Source organism: Pleurodeles waltl, chromosome 2_1, assembly GCF_031143425.1.
Source record: "Pleurodeles waltl isolate 20211129_DDA chromosome 2_1, aPleWal1.hap1.20221129, whole genome shotgun sequence".
Lineage (NCBI taxonomy): Eukaryota > Metazoa > Chordata > Amphibia > Caudata > Salamandridae > Pleurodeles > Pleurodeles waltl.
Window position 1 is genome coordinate 566,826,792 of NC_090438.1, and position 18,170 is coordinate 566,844,961.

The window sequence follows — 18,170 nt, forward strand, 5'->3', positions numbered from 1 at the left end:
GTCCAGCACTACAGGGTCTGCATCCAAGCCTGTGCTGCTGCCGACCCCAGACATTGTTCTGCCCACCTGCTGATGAGCCTAATTCGTGCTAGGGAAGGCAGAACAAAGGATTTACTGTAGAGGAGAGGTACGACCACCTCTCCTTCAGAAATAGGTGTCTCTGGGGTGCGGATGCCTCTGAGTACCGCCAGACTGCTTTGAAGGGCACATTTGATGCCCTCCTTGCACAAACCAGTTTATTCCAGTGTAGGAACCCCCCGGCTCCCGCTCTGGCGCAAAACCACACAAAGGGGAGGGGAGTCGCCCCCCCACCCCCCTGGTCTGGCTCCTCCCCTAGGGAGGTGCCCAAAGCTCTACCAGGTGGACACTTGATTCTGCCATCTTGGAAATATGATGAGCAGAGGCCCCTGGGAGCATCTGACCGGTCAGTCCACCACATTAGCGTCCCTGACCTCCTCTCCCAAAAGGTGAGTCACTGCAGAAGTTGTCAAACCCCTTTCTGGGTTACTTAAGGGCTCCCCTGAGGGTAGGACCCTAGATTCATCTCTGTGCTCGTCTCTGGAACAACTCGGAAGACTCTCTGCAAAACACTTCTGCAACCTGGACACTGGAACTGCTACTGGACTTCCCTGGGACTCAAGACAAGACTGCACCTAGTAGGAGAGCTCCTACTGCAACTTTGTCCCCATGCATTGCAATGATTCTGCAACCTCCATGGCTGTGCATCCTCCAGAGTCACAAGAACTCTGCCTGCACTTAGGGAGGCAAGAAAGAATCTCCCTCTGAGTGAAGGAGTCACTCCCCTGCATCCGCTGGAATGTAAATTAACGGTTTGTCGATCCTGCTGTCCCACTGAATCTTGAAGGCTCTACAACACAGGTGGTGGTCCTGTGGCTCTCCAGAGGTTTGACCTGTCTTCTTTGTATCTGAGAAGTCTGAGGTCCATTGTTGGAGATGCTTGGCTGTGCACTGTGTCTGTTTGTTGTTGCCAAGGCTTGTTGGCACTTCAGTCTGAAGAACTCCTAGCTCCAAGAAGTCACAGCCTCCAGCATCACACAGTTCCAAGAACGACATCCTTCCTGCAACTCTTGCAATGTGGGCACCCCTCTTTGCTGTGCTGCTGAGACCTCCCTGCAACTCCCTGTGCCTGCTGCCAGAGGTTCCTCCTGGGGGGCTCCAACGATTCCTGCTGGCTCTCCTGCTTGCTGAGGGCTGGCCCTGACTTAGCTGCAAAGGCTGAGTCTCTAGGTCCTTGCTGGTTTCCAAATCCTGTAACATTCTGTCCAATGCTTTCTTGCATTTGCTGAGGCTTGGTGGTGGTTCTCCTGACCACTGACTCCTCCGCAAGCCGACAACCGGCATAGGACAGTTTGTGAACAACTCCTGGGCTCCTCCTGCATCACCAGGACTCCACAGCTGCACTTCTTTGACCACCGTCCAACAGGAAAGCATCTCCAACAAGGTTGGACATTGCCCTCCTGCACCGCCTGGACACCTCTGGGTGGTGTGGACTCTCCTCTTTCCTTAGGTCCTCTTCTTCTGGAATCCATGCCTGGGTTCCACCGACCTGGTCCACAAGTCTCGACAGCAGCTGGACAACTGAAGTCCCCACTGACTTCAACTGGAGGTTCTGACATGACTTCACCCCTATGCACCTGGGCTCCTGGTTGTAGGTACTCCACTTCTCTGGGTATCCACAGGTAGGGGGCACTCTCGAACCTTACTTGTGCCAATGGGTTTCCTTAGGGTCCTCTGGGAAGGGTCCTAAGACACTCCAAATCCAACTGTGACTTCAACACCTTATCCTATGGACACCTAACTTATATTAACATCTCTGCAGACAGGTGCCTGGGGAATCCTATCTACTTACCTTTGGTGTTCCAGTGCTTCCCCAGTCCTGAGCGTCCTTGAGTGGTAGTGTGGGTTGGTAGTGATTTTCACATTCCATTTTCTTAGTATATGGTTTGGCCTTCTAGTCGGTGCCCACATTATTTTATGCCTGTGCTTACCTGTTTCTGAACATATTTTTGTATGTTCATAGATTCGTTTATGAAATATACCAAAGTGAGTTTAGTGTTTGTGTTATATTAAATACCACAGTATTTTTCTAACACTGGTGAGCTTTCTTGTGTGTACTTCGGTGACTGATCTGTGTGGTATGTGCAACTGCTTTACACCCTTCTGGATAAGCCTGAGCTGCTCTCCACAGTTACCCTTTAAGAGCTCTGGTTACCTACAACCTTTTACACTATTACAAAGGTTTGCCTGGGCTCAAGACAGGGTGCCTCACCTATAGGTGTACACCATACACTGAGCCATCCTCCTACACATACACATACTACATACATTTTGCTACAAGAGAATGCCTCGTTAAAGAGACAGAATTTCAGAGACCTGAAAAAGATGCAAAGAGTTATACAGAAATAGAGAGAGAGTTCCAGAGATTAGGGACAAGAAGAGAAAACATTACGTATAGATTTCTATTTTGAGTGCGAACAAGGCAGTGGGGTGGTCCAGCATAGACTGGTCAAAAGAATGGAGAAAAGGAAGAAATATAGAAACCTTGAGCAGATTTAAAGACTGTGCAAAAGAAGTGTAATTGGAAAAACATGGAAACCAAAGAGTTGAGCAGTAGGGCATAAATTAAAAAAAATAAGGATGGCAGAGTTAAAGACTAATTTTAAAGAAGCAAGTGCATAACCAGGCAGCACAATCAGTAGGGTGGACTAACAATCAATGGGACAAAATCAGAGGCAGATGTTTTGTTGTTGTCTGCAAGTGCCGGAAAAGGCAAACTTCAAGATTATAAACTGGAAAGTGAAAGGATCAAGAAACAGCTTAAATAGGCAGGGAAAAAGAGATACTATAATCAAGGGTAAAGATAAGATTTAAAGAGCAGTAAGAGAGAAAAAGATGTTAAGTGGAAAAGGACAAAAGAAGGGCGGGCAATGATTTCAGTTTTTATACTGTTTGATGTGTAATGCGCAAAAATACATTTAAACACTTTTTGCTGAAAGACAGTAAGAAATGTTAAAATGAAAAATGCGATGGAACACGGAAGGGCGCTAAAGAGATTGGAATTATGGCCATAAATATTGCGAGAAATGTTAACAGGAGAGATAATTAAAGAAGGGAGTTAGGTATACAGAGATATGGGCAAGGACCACCGCCTGGGGTACACTTTATAGAAGAGGAAGAGAATGTGAGTAAGAATTAGACCACGAAACACAGCATGTATCGCAGGAACAAGCATTTGCAATGCAATCGGTCTCGCATTTGCTCCAGTTAGAGCTATCGGCGTTGTAAATTTCTAACTGGACTTTTCTTGCCACATAATTTGAAAATGAAAAAGCGAGCTGATTCAAAGCGCCATGGCTGCCATGAGCATGAGCACGAAAGAGACACAAAAGGAAAAAGAAGTTTGCTGACAAACTTATCAGCAACCGTGAAATTTTTCATGTAAAAGGGTCCATGGCCAAGGCGGTAACAAAATCGCCCTAAGGACGGACAAACGGAAAGTATTTACCAATGATAGCACAGGATTTTTGAAAGGCAAACCCAGGAACCAGTGAAAGTGATGGGCGTGTGGTGGGTGTGGTTAAAAGCCCACAATACTTACAACAGGTCAAAGTGCTTGTGCGCTCGACCTAAAAAGGGGATATATAACCCTAGTGCATAATCACACCTCCTCTCTTGCATCCCCTGGAGGATGAGCCCCTTCTGTGCTCCAAATGGGTTGGCTTGAACTATTACTAAACGATGAAAAATATTTATTGGGAGAGTGCAAAATATTCCTTGTAACAACAAAACTAGATGACTGGAAGATTGATTTAAACAAGGTATATGTTCTCGCTCTAGCTGCGGAACGCACCTCCTCTCGTACTTTGCACAGTGCTGTATTTTCACTGAAGTGTATTTACAGTTAATATGGGTCTGTTCTATATAACTCTCCCTCTTCACCCTACGCAGCCTATAACCTAGAAAATGTATTTTGTTGCTAAGACTGTGGGAGCCGGGTGGTGGTGAAGAGGTCGATTAAGGTTAGGGCCATTGTCACGCAATTTTTTGGTTAATTTAAGCAAGCAACCATGAGACACAAAGACAAAAACGGAGACAGTTTGAAAGAGCCTTGCCTTTTTTCCTAAAGTATATCAAGGATATGGCCACAGTTCATACCTCAAATGGATCACGTTATTAAAAACGTGGGCTTTGGCAAAGCTTGACTACTCATCTCCCAGCTACTTGTTACTGTATTCGGTTGTTAATCTGCTACTAATGAAGTGAAATCTTTGCCCAGGTAATGTAAAGCCACTTAAGGCGACTGGCTTCTGGAACAACCACAAATTCCCGAAAGAGAACACCAAAAAGGCTTTATTGCAAGGAGAAAGGGAGTGCCCAAAAGACAAAATGTAATTTTATCCTGGTGTTCTGAAATCATTGGATGATTTGGAATGCATGATGCAAAAAAGATTAAATAACCAGAGAGCCCTTGTCAGCCTTCCAATTGACCACTTAGGTACCATTAGACACCCATACATACATATAACAGCAAAAGCGCCCACAAACAAACAGCTATATTTAAACTGCTCAATTCGATTTTCATCCAAGGAAAGGTTCTGTGAGAGGGAGAAGAGTGTCACGTCAAAGACGTGATTTTCTGGTCACGAAAATAAAGGAGAGACAGACCATAAGATGATATGTGCAGTTAAAGTGGTCATGAGACAGATAAGGAATGTACCATGGAGGAGGTAAAAGTGGACAAACTGCCGTAATGTGGAAGCAAAGAAAGCGCCTGCGTGAGGTGCGGGTGAACTTCCTCTATCCTGACAGGGAGCACTGCTCCTGCGGGTAGGAAGACATCTGAAAAAGGAGGAATACACATGTGCTGCCTGTGGAGCCAAGTCACGCTTGCACCCACATCAAAAGTTCCAGACCAAGAGCAGTCAAAACAGGGCTGGGAAAGGCAATAAGAGAAAGATTAGGGACGAGCGGAGGGGAGAGATATAATAGACAAGTAACGCAGTGTGAAGGAGATTTGGAGGAAAAATAAACATGAACAGTGATATGGGAGACCCTGAAAACACAAGCACTTGTGGAGTGCTTGATAACAAAGAAAACAAGAAGTTCGCTCGAAAAGTTATCGGCAATAGTGCATTATATATGTAACAGGGTCGATGACCAAGGCGGTAACAAAACCGCCCTAAGGAGGGACGAACGTAAAGCAGTTACCAACGAAAACAAAGGATTTTTGAAAGACAAGCCCATGTCCTAGTGACATTGATGGGCGTGGTTAAAAGCCCAGATCTATGCCAACACATCGAAAAGAAGCACTTGCGCGCTGCCATGCTCGACCTAAAAAAGGGAAGAGGAATATAGAATGAAAATTAAAAGGCACGGAAGGGCCAAGTGGAAATTCTTTAAAGAGTTGCAAAATAACTTAAGCGTTTAAATGGTGATAAGCCAGAGATGAAATAGCATAAAAAGAAAAGAGAGCAAATGAATAGAGCTCCACTAAAAGAGGGAAGCACAGATGGGTTGGCACACTATGAAAACAATCCGCTCACACAGCCCATACCGCGAAATGTGCCAAACTCACCAAAACTATTTCATTTCAACTCTTCATAGTAAGGAACCTCAAATCTACTATCCTTCTCTTTGACATCAGTGCAGTAGTGCAACCTTGGTTTTATTATTCCTCGACACCACCACCAGGTCGCCAGCCTCCACAAAGACGCAACTTTGTCAAAGAGGCCAAAGAACATCCAAATGCCTCATTCCTATTTTCAGAAACCTCATTGGGTTCCTACAGGAAGCTAGAATAAGCTTTAAAATGGTGTGCAGCACATACCAAGTGCTATATCTCGGTCTTTTCATCTACCTTAGAATGAAACTTCAACCTAGAAGAGGACAGAGAGGGACTAGAGGAATTCTAGCCTCCAATCCGTAATACCCAAGATCAAAAAAAAAAGATATATGAGACCAAGTCAAATTTGCTAACCTTCCAGAAAGGTCTAAAGGAACACGTTTTCTACCTCTGGTAATAATGTTTCTGGTGGATACTCTATCTACAGGATATTTCCAGGTGCCAGATTGGACCCGGAAAAGTTGTAATCTCATGCACTTGTTGGTGGGGTTCCTCTCCATTTCAGCATCGGATAACATCTCATATATTACTGACATAGAATAGATATGAAAACTACCTCTGCAAGGTGGGGGGTCTGGGGAGAGGGCTCAGCCCAAAACATCTTGCAGAACGAAGTGTCCTTCCCACCAGACTCGCCTGTCAAGGCAGTTGTGCTTCATAAATGTGTGCACCAACGTACACGTGCAGCTTGGTGGATATCAAGGACAGGAATCCCTTATGAAAATGCAATGGTAGAAGACTTGCTCCTGGTGGAAGGGGTGCTCGGACTTTTGAGGGGCTGCTTCATGACCAGTGTGTAGCAGATCTTAATGCAGAGGACCATCTACCTCGAAAGGGTGCTCTTCTGCACAGCCTTCTCTTTCTTTGCTTCAGAAAACTTTAGGAAACACCGCCCTCCCTCCCCACCCCCCAAAAAATTAATTGTCATGGAACCCCTCTCAGCGTGCCATGCTCACAAACCACTGCCTGTGGCATAGGTAAGTCACCCCTCTATCAGGACTTACAGCCCTAAGGCAGGGTGCACTATACCACAGTTGAGGGCATAGCTGCTTGAGAAATTTGCCCCCACAGCGTCTGTCCATTCTTAGACATTGTAAGTGCAGTGTAGCCATATAGAGTCTATGTGCTGGGAGTGTGTCATTACAAACTCCACAGCTACATAATGGCTTCACTGAAGTTTGGGAACTTTGGTATCAAACTTCCAAGCACAATAAACCCACACTGATGTCAGTGTTGGATTTATTTCGAAATGCACCCAGAGGGCATCTTAGAGATACCCCTGTATTTTAGCCAAACTTCCAGTGCAGGACTGACCAGTCTGTGCCAGCCTGCCACTTCCAGATGAGGTTTTGACCACATGGGGTGAGAGCCTTTGTGCTCTCTGTGGCCAGAAACAAAGCTTTTTCTGGGTGGAGGTGCTTTACACCTCCCCCTACAGGAACTGTAACACCTGGAAGTGAGCTTCAAAGGCTCATGCCCACTGTTACAGTGCCCCAGGGCGCTCCAACCCAACTAGTGGAGGTGCCCGCCCCTAGATAAAGCCCCACTTTTGGCAGCAAATCCGACAGGAAACCTTTGACCTCTGCACCCGGCCAACCCCGTGTTGCTGGTGGTAGGTGTTTGGGGTTAACTTAAACCCCTACCTGTGGACAATCTAATCCCCGGAGACTGGAACTGTAGTCTTGCACTTACCTTGAAACCGTGCTAACGTTTCTTCCCCCTTAGAACTGTCTTTGAAAATTGCACTATTGACTTTTGAAACAGATTATTGCTATTTATTTAAAAAACGTATAGCTTGCCAAAGTGTACTTACCTGCAAACTGAATCTTGTGGTCTAGAACTAAAGTAACAAATATATTTTTGATATAAAAACCACTGGCCTGGAGTTAGTCATTGAGAGAGTGCTTCCTTTATTGCCTGTGTGTGTACAACGAATGCTTTGCACTAGCCTCTGATAAGCCTAACTGCTCAACCATACTACCACAAAAGAGAGCATTAGTATTATCTACTTTAGTCTCTGTTAAGCCTCAGGAGAACACCTGGACTCTGTGCACACTACCTTATTTTGATATAGTATATACAGAGTCAGCTTCCTACATTATCTGTCTTTGTTGCAGATCCTAATGTGCTTCACACTTATTCAATATATTGTTTTGTTGAGCAGCCTCAGTTGTGAACTTTGATTTAACTGGAGGTGCTTTAAGGCCCGTAAATTTGCACAAAGGGAAAAGCGCTAACATAGCCATCAGAGTATCTGTGAGGGCAATATTAAATAAGAGCAAAGGCGCAGATGTTTCTGGCCCAGGATGCAGAATTTATGTCAAAACATTAGTTTTATGATGAGGTGGGGGTGCATATCCGCCAAAGATGGCTCAGAAGCATCAGTCATTCTAGCCCTTCTACATCCTGCACACTTTCTGGAACCCAGAACATTCTTTTGTTCCCATCCTACAAAATCATGATAATTCCGGACTACACATGGGTTGTGCAATAGCAATGGAAGTCTTTCGTAGAAGTCAAGAGGGAGCATCGAAACCTGAACATTTGCTACATGCTTCTCTTTCCTGCAAAATTTAAAGTAATTTACCAGTTGCAGACTTTCTTCTTTGAATCTCCTAATGAAGTGTTTTGCTGGATGGAAGAGAGGATCCAGCTTCACCCACACGCACCACTACTACTTGGGACCAATGGCCTCACAGAGGGGGAATCTTGTGCCTCACTGCGGGGGAGCCTGGCAATGACTGCGTGATAGGCATCGCTTCTGCTCATCCTGGTAGAGTGCCAGATCGACAGCCAAGCCATCAGATATACTCTGAGCCTGAAATGGCTGTAAGAGACATGACTCACCCAGATGTACAGGCGACAAAAGAGACAGCCCTCACGACCGATGAACGTTAACGGCAACCCGAGACCTGAATCTCTGGGACATCCCTGATAAAAGGAAACTCAACTCAGCTCAGCTCCAATGATTGTGCTGTCCTGAGCCAGTGGGGCACTGTACATACTGGAGTAAAGAAAGATGGCCAGAGTCTGACATCGACTGCCATACTCATTAGGGCGCTTGTGGTCCCACTACAGACTGCTGAGGACATCCTTCCAGCGTTGGGCCATGGGTGTTGGCGCTCTTTGTTGGGAAAAGGAACAGCTCATCCTGGTGTAGCGCCAGATCCACTGCAGATGACTGCACAAATGCCCTGTTGACACCAGGCTGTAGACAATCCTGCAACAGAAGCTTCATGTTCAAGAAGCATGGGGGTGGGGGAAGTTGGAGCGATTACTGTTTGTTTTTGGCACCAACTCAATCCCTCAGGACTACAACTTCTTCCATGATCATGATATTTGCTCTTCCCCCTGCAGCAGCAACTACAGGGGATCCCCTGGAACATAAACAACCTTTTAGACAAAGGGGCTATATAGCTGTTACTATATGCAGATAAGACTTAAGTTCATTCACAATGTCAATATTCAAAGGGCGTTGGACACAGGGTCGTTGAATCATATTCTTTGGAAATCTCTCCATATAAAGACATTTTGGAATGAACAACTTAACAAGACAGAAGTAGTTGTGGGGAGTACAATATCAAAGCCACTTAACATGCATTCTTCTAATCTCCCATCTCGGACTCAATATCCTAAATGTACCCCAATGGGCAAACTGCAAACTTGACTACTGTTGGTTATTAAACTGCTTTTGCTGACCTATTGGGTGGGGGGCACACTAGTTATTGGAAAAATAAAAAATAAATATTCCAAGAATTGTCAATTCCCTCATATGGCACTTCTAGAACCTGGTTTCCATGAACCTGGTTTACATTAAAAACATAACTGTTGTACTAGTATAGGGAAATAACTTGTCCTAAGCATCTGAGAGTTACGAGTGATGAGACTGACTTAGCAGTCAATTATCTCCTCCATGTCTCTGACAGAAATGCAGCATGGGGATTAGTTGTGGTATAACTACAAACAGAACCTTGAGCAGAAACTGAGGTTTGGTGCGCAGTGGATAAATAGTGTAAGAGACCTGGATGGGGGTTTTGGGCATTCAGGGAAATGGGGCTGGGGTGAGACTTCTAAATAGGGGACACTGGGTTTAATAATAAGATTTTCAAATTATATTCATGTACTCTGTAAAGCAGGCATGGGATCATCCCCTCATGAAAAAGAAAGAAGTTAGAGGTCCCCTTGCTGAAGTTGTCCTAAGAATGTACAGCACTTTACAATCTTAATATAACATGTTTGTAAACTATTTTACAATAAGGAATTTTGAAGGTATGAGCATCTGATGAACAGGAATGGGAAAGGAATGTCCTTTTCATGTTAAAGAGGAATGTACCCCTACATTGCTCCTGAAGAACAAGTTACTTACCTTTGGTAATTCTTTATCTGGTAGAGACAATATCTAGTTGCACATTTCTTACCTTAGAATTACCCCAGGATGTCAATCTGGGTCTGGAGATTTTTCTTGACCAGTACCCCTGCATGCCATTAGGTGGCGTCGATAGGCTCTGTGTCCGTTGTCAGTATTGCCCGCACTGGAAATGACGTCGCAGGTCATATATATGGAAACACCCTGGCATGCCTTTCACACCAGAAGCGCAGAACCATCGAGAACAAGGATCACTGCTGTGTCAAAACGAAGGCTCTGAAATGGGAGTCTCTGCCCCTAGAAATCGGATGGGTGGGTACGTAAGGAATCTGCAACTAGATATTGCCTCCACCAGAAAAGACATTATTGAAGGTAAGTAACTTGTTCATACTAGAAAGTCCCACTGGACTGAAAGAGCATGGTGTTTAGTAAACGTGTGCAGAGACGCCTGTGTTGCCACCCACCTGACCGATATCAAGGACTGGAAGTCCCTGTGCTAATGTAGTGGTCGCAGCTTTAGCTCTAGTAGAATGAGCACCCAAACACTCAGGGGGTTGTTTTTTGGCTAGTGCTTAGCAGATCATAATGCAGAGTATGGCCCATCTGAAGATGGTCTGCTTCTGCACTGCCCAACCTTTCTTCAGACCCACATAACCGACAAGCAGTTGATCATCCACCAGGAACTCTTTTGTACAATCAAGGTAGAACTCCAATGCTCTTTTTGAGTCCAGGCAGTGGAGTATTTCCTCTTCCTTAGAAGGATGTGAAGGGTGTGTATAAAAAGTAGGCAAGGTGATGGAGAGGCCTACATGAAAGGGAGTGACCACTTTTGGCATAAAGGAAGCCCTAATGCGAAGCACCACCTTGTCAGGATAGATGGAAGAGTAGTACGGGTTAGATGACAACGCCTGCAGCTCACTCATCCTGAGGGCAGATGTAATGGCCACAAGGAAGGCTGTTGTCAATGTGGGAAGCCTGAGGAGACAATTGTGGAGAGGCTCAAAAGGAGCCCACTTCTGGAATATCAGAACCAAATTCAAATCCCATTGGGGCATAATGAATGGGGATGGAGGAAGCATATGTGCAAGACCCTTGAGTAACCTATGTAGAATAGGAGGCTTAAACAAAGAAGGTTGATTGGGCACCGTTAAAAAAGAAAAAATAGCAGACAAATAACTTTTGAGAGTGCCCATAGAAGAACCCTGCTGGGCCAGCAAAAGGATAAGCAAAACCACAGAAAGAGGGGCAGAAAGGGGGTCAACATACATGTCTGTGCACCATGCAACAAATTTCTTCCAACGACAGGCGTACACCGTTTTGGTGGAAGAAAGCTTGGCTACCAAAACTGCGTTACAGACTTCAGGAGGAAAGTCAAATGCTGTCAACTGTAGTCACTCAATCTCCATGCAAGAAGGCGGAGAGTGAAAAGGTTTGGGTGTAGACCCCCCTCTCCCTGCTTCTGAGATAGAAGATCGACCTGAAGGTAAAGTCTGATAGGAGGATTGCTGGCCATGCTTAGTAGCTCGGGATACCAGACTCTCCTTGCTCAGTCCAGAGCCAAAAGGATTGCTTGGGACTGATTGTTCTTGATCTTCTCGAGAACTTTGGCCAGAAGTGGTATGGGAGGAAAGTGGTATGGGAGGAAAGGGGTATAGGAGGCTTGAGTTCCACTCAAGACGAAAAAAAAGTGTCTCTGAGTGATTGTTGCCTTGAAAACACCAACACGCAATACTGCTGATACTGTGCATTCTCTGTGGAGAGGAACAGATATAACGAAAGCTCTCCCCACTGCTGAAAGACACTGTGCGCCACCTATGGATGGAGACCCATTCGTGATCAGCTAAGCATTGTCGACTAAGTTAATCTGCTCTGATGTTCAGATAACCTGCCAGATGTTGAATGAGGGATATTCCCTGCTGTTCCAGCCATATCTGGAGGCGCAGAGCCTCCTGACAAAGGGTCCACAACCCCACCCCGCTAGTTGCAGTACCATATCGCAGTGGTGTCCTTGAAAACCTGCACTACCTTTCCCTTGTGAGAGAGAAGAAATACTTTCAATGCCAGCCCTCTAGCCCAAAGCTCTAACAGGTTGATGTGGAGTTCGGACTCTGCCGGAGACCTGAAGCCTCTGATCTCTACCTTTCCCAGATGGCCACCCCATTCAAAGAGATATGTATCTGTCACTGCTGTCACATCTGGTTGAGGAAGAAAAAAGGATCTGCCTCTGATCCAACTGCGGTTCCTTAACCACCAATACAGATCTCTCGCAGTTCCCTCCGAGATCTGGACCATGTCGGAGAGATTCCCCTGATGTTGTGCCCACCGGAACTTTAGGTGCCACTGCACAGCTCGCATATGTCATCTGACGTGTCACTAGCAGGATGCAGGATGCCATGAGGGCCAGCAGCCTCAGAAGCATTTTCACCGAAATTCAGGATAGAGGTTGAAACACTGGTGTCATAGCCTGAATATCCTGGACTTGCCACTCAGGAGGATAAGCCCGAAGCTGCACTGTGTCCCTAACAGCTTCAATGAAAGGGAGCAGCTGAAAGGGAGTCTGGTGTGACTTTGGCACGTTTATAGTTAACCCCAGTGAATGCAGGAGGTCCGCTGTAGACTGGAGGGGGAGATGACAGCTTGAGGCGAGCCTGCCTTCAGCAGCCAGTCTTCGTGTTAGGGGAAGCCTGTACCCCTTAACCAGTGCAGTTGGGCTGCTACCACTATCATCACTTTTGTGAACACCCGAAGGGCACTGGTAAAGCTGAAGGGGAGCACGGTGAACTGAAAGTGCTCGTGACCTACCACAAAGTGCGTGCAATGTCTATGGGCAGACAGGACGGGAATATTGAAATAGGCGTTCTGCAAGTCCAACACTACATCCAGTCTCCAGGGTAGAAAGGCCCTGGGCCAGAGTGAGCATTCTGAACTTCTTCCTGAGGAAGAGACTGAGAGCCCAGAGGCCCAAGACAAGAAGAAGGCCCTTGTCATTTTTGGGCACCAGAAAGTAGCAGGATAGCAACCATGACCTAATTCTGGCATAGGGACCCTGTCTATAGGGACAGAGTAGCCGATATGGATGATTTGAAAAACCTGCAGTGGGGGTTGGGGGACTGGAGTTAGTTGCAGTGGGGAGAGGCTGGGGGCAGTACTGGGCCAAACGCTGGCTCCCTAATCCATGAAGACATGATACAGCGGCTGGAGGGAAATAAATGTGGTTTGGTGCAACATCTGTTGCCACAAAAGGGCCGAAAAGCGGACCGAGGGGGGGCAAAGGATAGCTGCGAGGCCAAGGACGTGTCATAGCCCGGGACTCCTTAAAGCTAGGCCAAGCGCATAGTCCAGTTTGTCTCCGAAGAGATGCGTACCATCGAAGGGCATGTCCATAAGTGACTGCTGGACATCTCCCGAAAAGCCAGGCGTCCTCAACCAAGCGTGGCACCGGAGGGCCCCTGTTGACGCAACCGATCTGCCCAGGTGGTATCCAGTCCATATTGAATCGTGAACTTGGCTGTGTCTTTCCTGTCAGCAACAGCTTGGGAGAGAATGGCCCGGGCCTCCTCCGGGAGCTGTGGCAGCACCTACGAGACAGTATCCTATAAAGTATGGGTGTAGCAGCCCAAAAGGTTCATGAACCGGAATGCAGACTGGAGAAAGAGAACATTTTCTTTCCAAGTTGGTCCATTACCTGTCCAGGGGTGTGGAAGGGAATGCGCTAGAAGAGGAAGAAGTCTGAATGACTATACTCTCAGGCATAGGGTGTTCAGTTAGGAATTTAGTGTCATTAGGAGCAGGCCTATGGCAGTGGGCGACTTTCCTGTTGATAGGAGACCCTGTGCTGGGTTTAGACCATGTCTCCAGCAGGACATCAATAAAGACTTCATTGAAGGGCAATAGGGGTTCTGATGTAGGAGCCCCGGGCTGAAGCACCTCAGTCAGGAGGTTAGTCCTGACTGCCACTTACAGGAACTCGTGGCCCAGGACCTCGCTGGCGCTTTGCACCACCATCAAGTAGGAGGCTCCCTCCTCTTTAGCCACGGTAGGGGGAGAAAGCATGCCTGAGTCAGGGGAGGTGTCCAACCCACTGGCTTCACCCAGTTCCTGAGCCCACTCCATGTAAGGGTCTTCAAACGGGTATTCTAGACGGTCCAGCGATCCCTCCATACTCTCACTGCACCCATACCCATCGGTATAAGGGTCAGAATCCAACCTGGGGAGAGATGTCCCCGTCAAAGTCTGAAACAGCGTCCAGTGACGTTGTTCCGCCTCCAGGTGGGAGTCAGGAATAAGTATGGGATCGGCATCTATTATGGGTCCAACAGATGTCAGAAGCATCAACTTCTGTACCAGTGCAGGTCGCAATGGCACGACTGGCGTTGGGCCAGATCTGGAAACAGATCCTGGGGTGCCCCCTGGAGCTGAAGCCTAAGCAGCGGGCGTGGAACCTGAGGGGGCCTCCGCCGATCCAACTGGGCCAGAGTGCATCAGAGGAGGGTGAGTATGCCCAAATGTGAGGCGCATGGCCTCATAAAATTCCCTGAGTTGGGAAGGGGTGGCTCTGGAGCTCGGAAACCCGGGGAGGTGTGGAGCCAACCCAGAAGCAGGCTCCAAGGACGGAGGCCTAGAAGGATGATGCTCCTCCCGCATTTCATCAGCTGAGAGACGGGGTAAAGTTGAAGAACACTTGTTCTTCTTCAACTCGTCTCCTTGTGACCTGAATGTCCTAAGGACATATGGTGGTACAAGGATGAGTGGTGATGGCTTTGTGAACGTTCTTGTGATCTTCCTCACGATGGAGACCAGAAGTGAATGCGGAGCCAACCGCCGGGCCGCTATGAGCTTTAGAGACTGCTCCCTCGAAGCCTTCGGGTTCCTGGCTGGCAGTCTGAGCACGACTTCGGGTCACACTCCAAACACCACAAGCACATGGGGTGCGGTAAAAGGAGTCACACGGCTTGAAACCAGTCTTAAGGGTAGACATCTTGACCCACCAAGAAGTCAAAAAGTTCGACAAACGGACCAAAATGTCAGTCAAAAAGCAACTGAGGGTAGCTCATCTCCAGATCTGTGTTTAGACTGGCGCGGAAAGAAAAGGACTAACCTCAGAGTGTTTGGATGACACCTATACATGACGACAATGTCATCACAGCAACAACGACGGACGCAGAGTCGACAAACGCCATCTGACGGCGCAAAAGGGTACCGCTTAAAGAAAAATCTCTGGATCCAGTCTGACGCCTGGGGGAAATTCTAAGGTAAGGAATCTGCAACTATAAGTCTCTATCAGATTGTCAAATACGAAAAGCTTAAGAAATACTCGCGTCTGAATTAATTTTCTGGTATTCTCTTGCAATGACGTTAAAGGTACCAAGGGGAAGAGTGGACAGAGATAAATTCAGGGCACATGCAATAAATGGTTGGAGGTGAGAAATGGAGAAATAGAAAAAGGAAAACTTGAATCCATTTGAAAACTTCAACTGTTTTATAGAGCTAAAAGACAGACAGATATAAATTTGCACACCCGCCCAAATCCAATTTGGAAAGTGGGCTGTTGGCAATATGGGGCAAAAACTTTTTTGTTGCTGTATATGGAAGTACTCTTCACACTCTCACTCACAAACCCAGTTGATGTGCTTATTTAGAACTGTATCCTTGAAATCTGTCTATTTCCCATCATAGCGTTCAGCATGAATGTGAGCAATTTTCTGCTGAACAATAAAGATAACCATACAACGCTACTATGTGGTTAAAATGCAAAGACTTACTTTCCTTTTCTGTTTTCTTCTCTCCTTTTTTCTTCATCCAGTCCTGAGCATCTGCAATATGTTTGGCCAAATTATCAACATCTGCCAGCAATAGCCCTTCAGCTGAAATTGAAAATAAATGTGTTTTTCTTAGAGAGTAATATGGAAAGCTATTTGCAAACAACATTTGGTTTTAACAGTTATCTTTTTCCTGTCGTTAAGACAACAACATCAGTGACTGGACGAACCTGGGCATCCATGGTATCTTGTGTCCTAACACTGATCGGTTTGCATGTAACGCTTTAAGGTAATGTAGCCTCAAGTCTTTCAATAAGCATTGGCAACGCCAATCATTTTGGCTTTTGTGTGTTGAAAAGGGTGTACCAACCATTAGTAACAAAGAATTGATAGCACAGCAACAGATCACGATTTCCCTACACACAGAGACCAGATACAGAATTGGCAGCAATAGTGCAAGCTTCCACCATATGAAAAGTGGTTAAAGCATAGACAAGTGCACTACAAATGCCCCAGACACATTAGTAACAGCACAGGCAGAAGTAATATAGGTTTTAGACATAATCACAATCTTTTTACCCATCCTGTGAAGTCACTCGGCCAACCAGGCAACATCAAAGAAAACAGTACTCGTTTTCCCTCCTAACTAGGATCTAGGTACTTCGGTCTGCAGCAGAAAGTTGGCCTTCTTGGCTCTCTGCAGGTAGATGTGGAAGAGTATTGAAGGCTTAGCAAGGAACTTTGTGTGGGGGTGATAGAAGTATAGTGCAGCACAGATAATGTGCAGTCATGAGTACTATGTACATATAAATGGTATTCAATTTATTACAAAAATTAAATATGTAATGAAATGTAATACAATGGATCACTGGCTGACAAAATAATGTATTGTTCATATCATCAAACATCAGCTCAAACCTGAAAATGAAAACAACAAAGTAAAGCTGTTACAGGAATGTTGGAATACTTCAATAATGTTCAGAAATATAATGATCGCGATCAATACACTAAGATGGAAGATTCCAATCCTCACGCCAAAACGAATGCACTGCATAGTAAAGCTGTAAACTATCTAAAAACCTAGATTTTACAAACACCGGGAAAAAGGTAAAAAAAACACAAGCAAATGCAACGGCAAGCATTGTAAACTGCAAAGTGAAGAGTCATGGTCATAGAGTAATGGGCTTAGCCTTAGTGGTATTGGTCTGCTCAAATGGGGATTTCTCATGACTTGCAGGCCCTATATTCTCTGGGTCAATGGCTTCTCTTTCTGGGGGCAGGGAAAAGGGGACACCAGCACTGACAGCCTGCAATAGGCATTGTTTGGAATACCCTCTTCCCAGGAGTATCCATTGCCATCCTTAGTATTTCTGGAGGAGATCAAGAAGTGGAGCCAAACGTATCATATATCTTTTAAGTTGCAGTCTTGATCAAGGGAATTTTCATGTTTTTTTCATGGAATCAATGATCTGATTGAGCCATTTTATCTCTCTTCTCCAGACAAATTTTCACAGACCAACCAAGAAGGAAGCATGAAAAGTATCCATGCCTAGTTCTAAAAGACCAGAAACCAAAGGACCAATGGTTTGGCCATATGGTTTATCTGAAGATTCTAAAAATGACAGTGGTTTGTACTCCAAAACACTGGCTTCAATATTAATCTTCCTAGCTGCACTGAGATCTCACAGAAGATTACCAGGTTATCTGTCTGAGAAATGGGAGAACAAATCAAGTCGAGGAACTATGAAGTCAGAGTATGCAAGTCTAAAAAGTGAGTATATCTAGTTGTAGGGTGCCGTCTAGAAGACATTAGTGGTGACACATAACTATGGAACTCATCACTTGCAGTATGTTTAGGGCAAATAGTTCTCAGTCTTATATTTTGAATGCTCTTCTTTTTTGGGCTTTATGAGCCTGCTCAGAAGACTGTGTCTGGAGGTCTTGTAAGAGTGCCTCCTCGAAAATTCAACATCTTCCCTCTGAGTAGTTGATGAAGGGGGAGATAGAATCCGAGGCTCAGGATCTGGAACTGCTGATGCTACTGAAGGTGGATTAAAAAGGGGACGGTATGGTGTAGTTTAAAGTAGAGGAGACCTCTGCTTGTGAGAATTTACTGCAACAGAAACAGAGGGGGAAATGAACTGGAACTTTACATGGGTGGTCGAGCAACCAGGTGGTTAGGCTGCGTTGAAATACTGCTTTGGTAGATGGGTTTTCAGCTCTGCAGAAAGTGTAAAAGGGAAAGAGCCTGGCTGACCTAGACTGGGATAGCATTCGTAGCATAACAAATACTATGCCACACACTTTGTTTCCCCCTTCTTCCCGCTTTCCGAACTGAAGTTGCTGGGTGTAATATGTCCTCTGCTTGGGGTGATTTCCTAAAGAGCTGAATTACAGTAAA

At 45.8% G+C, this 18,170-nt stretch overlaps 1 protein-coding gene across 2 annotated transcripts in view; it reads right to left on the bottom strand.

Moving 5' to 3' along the window:
* TRANK1 (tetratricopeptide repeat and ankyrin repeat containing 1) overlaps positions 1-18,170 on the bottom strand; it is a 931,136-nt gene that overhangs the window by 46,397 nt on the left and 866,569 nt on the right. For both annotated transcript variants that reach the window (XM_069214995.1, XM_069214985.1), the window contains exon 23: positions 15,773-15,874. In XM_069214995.1, the coding sequence (XP_069071096.1) occupies positions 15,773-15,874 (102 nt within the window). The remainder of the gene's footprint in view (positions 1-15,772; positions 15,875-18,170) is intronic.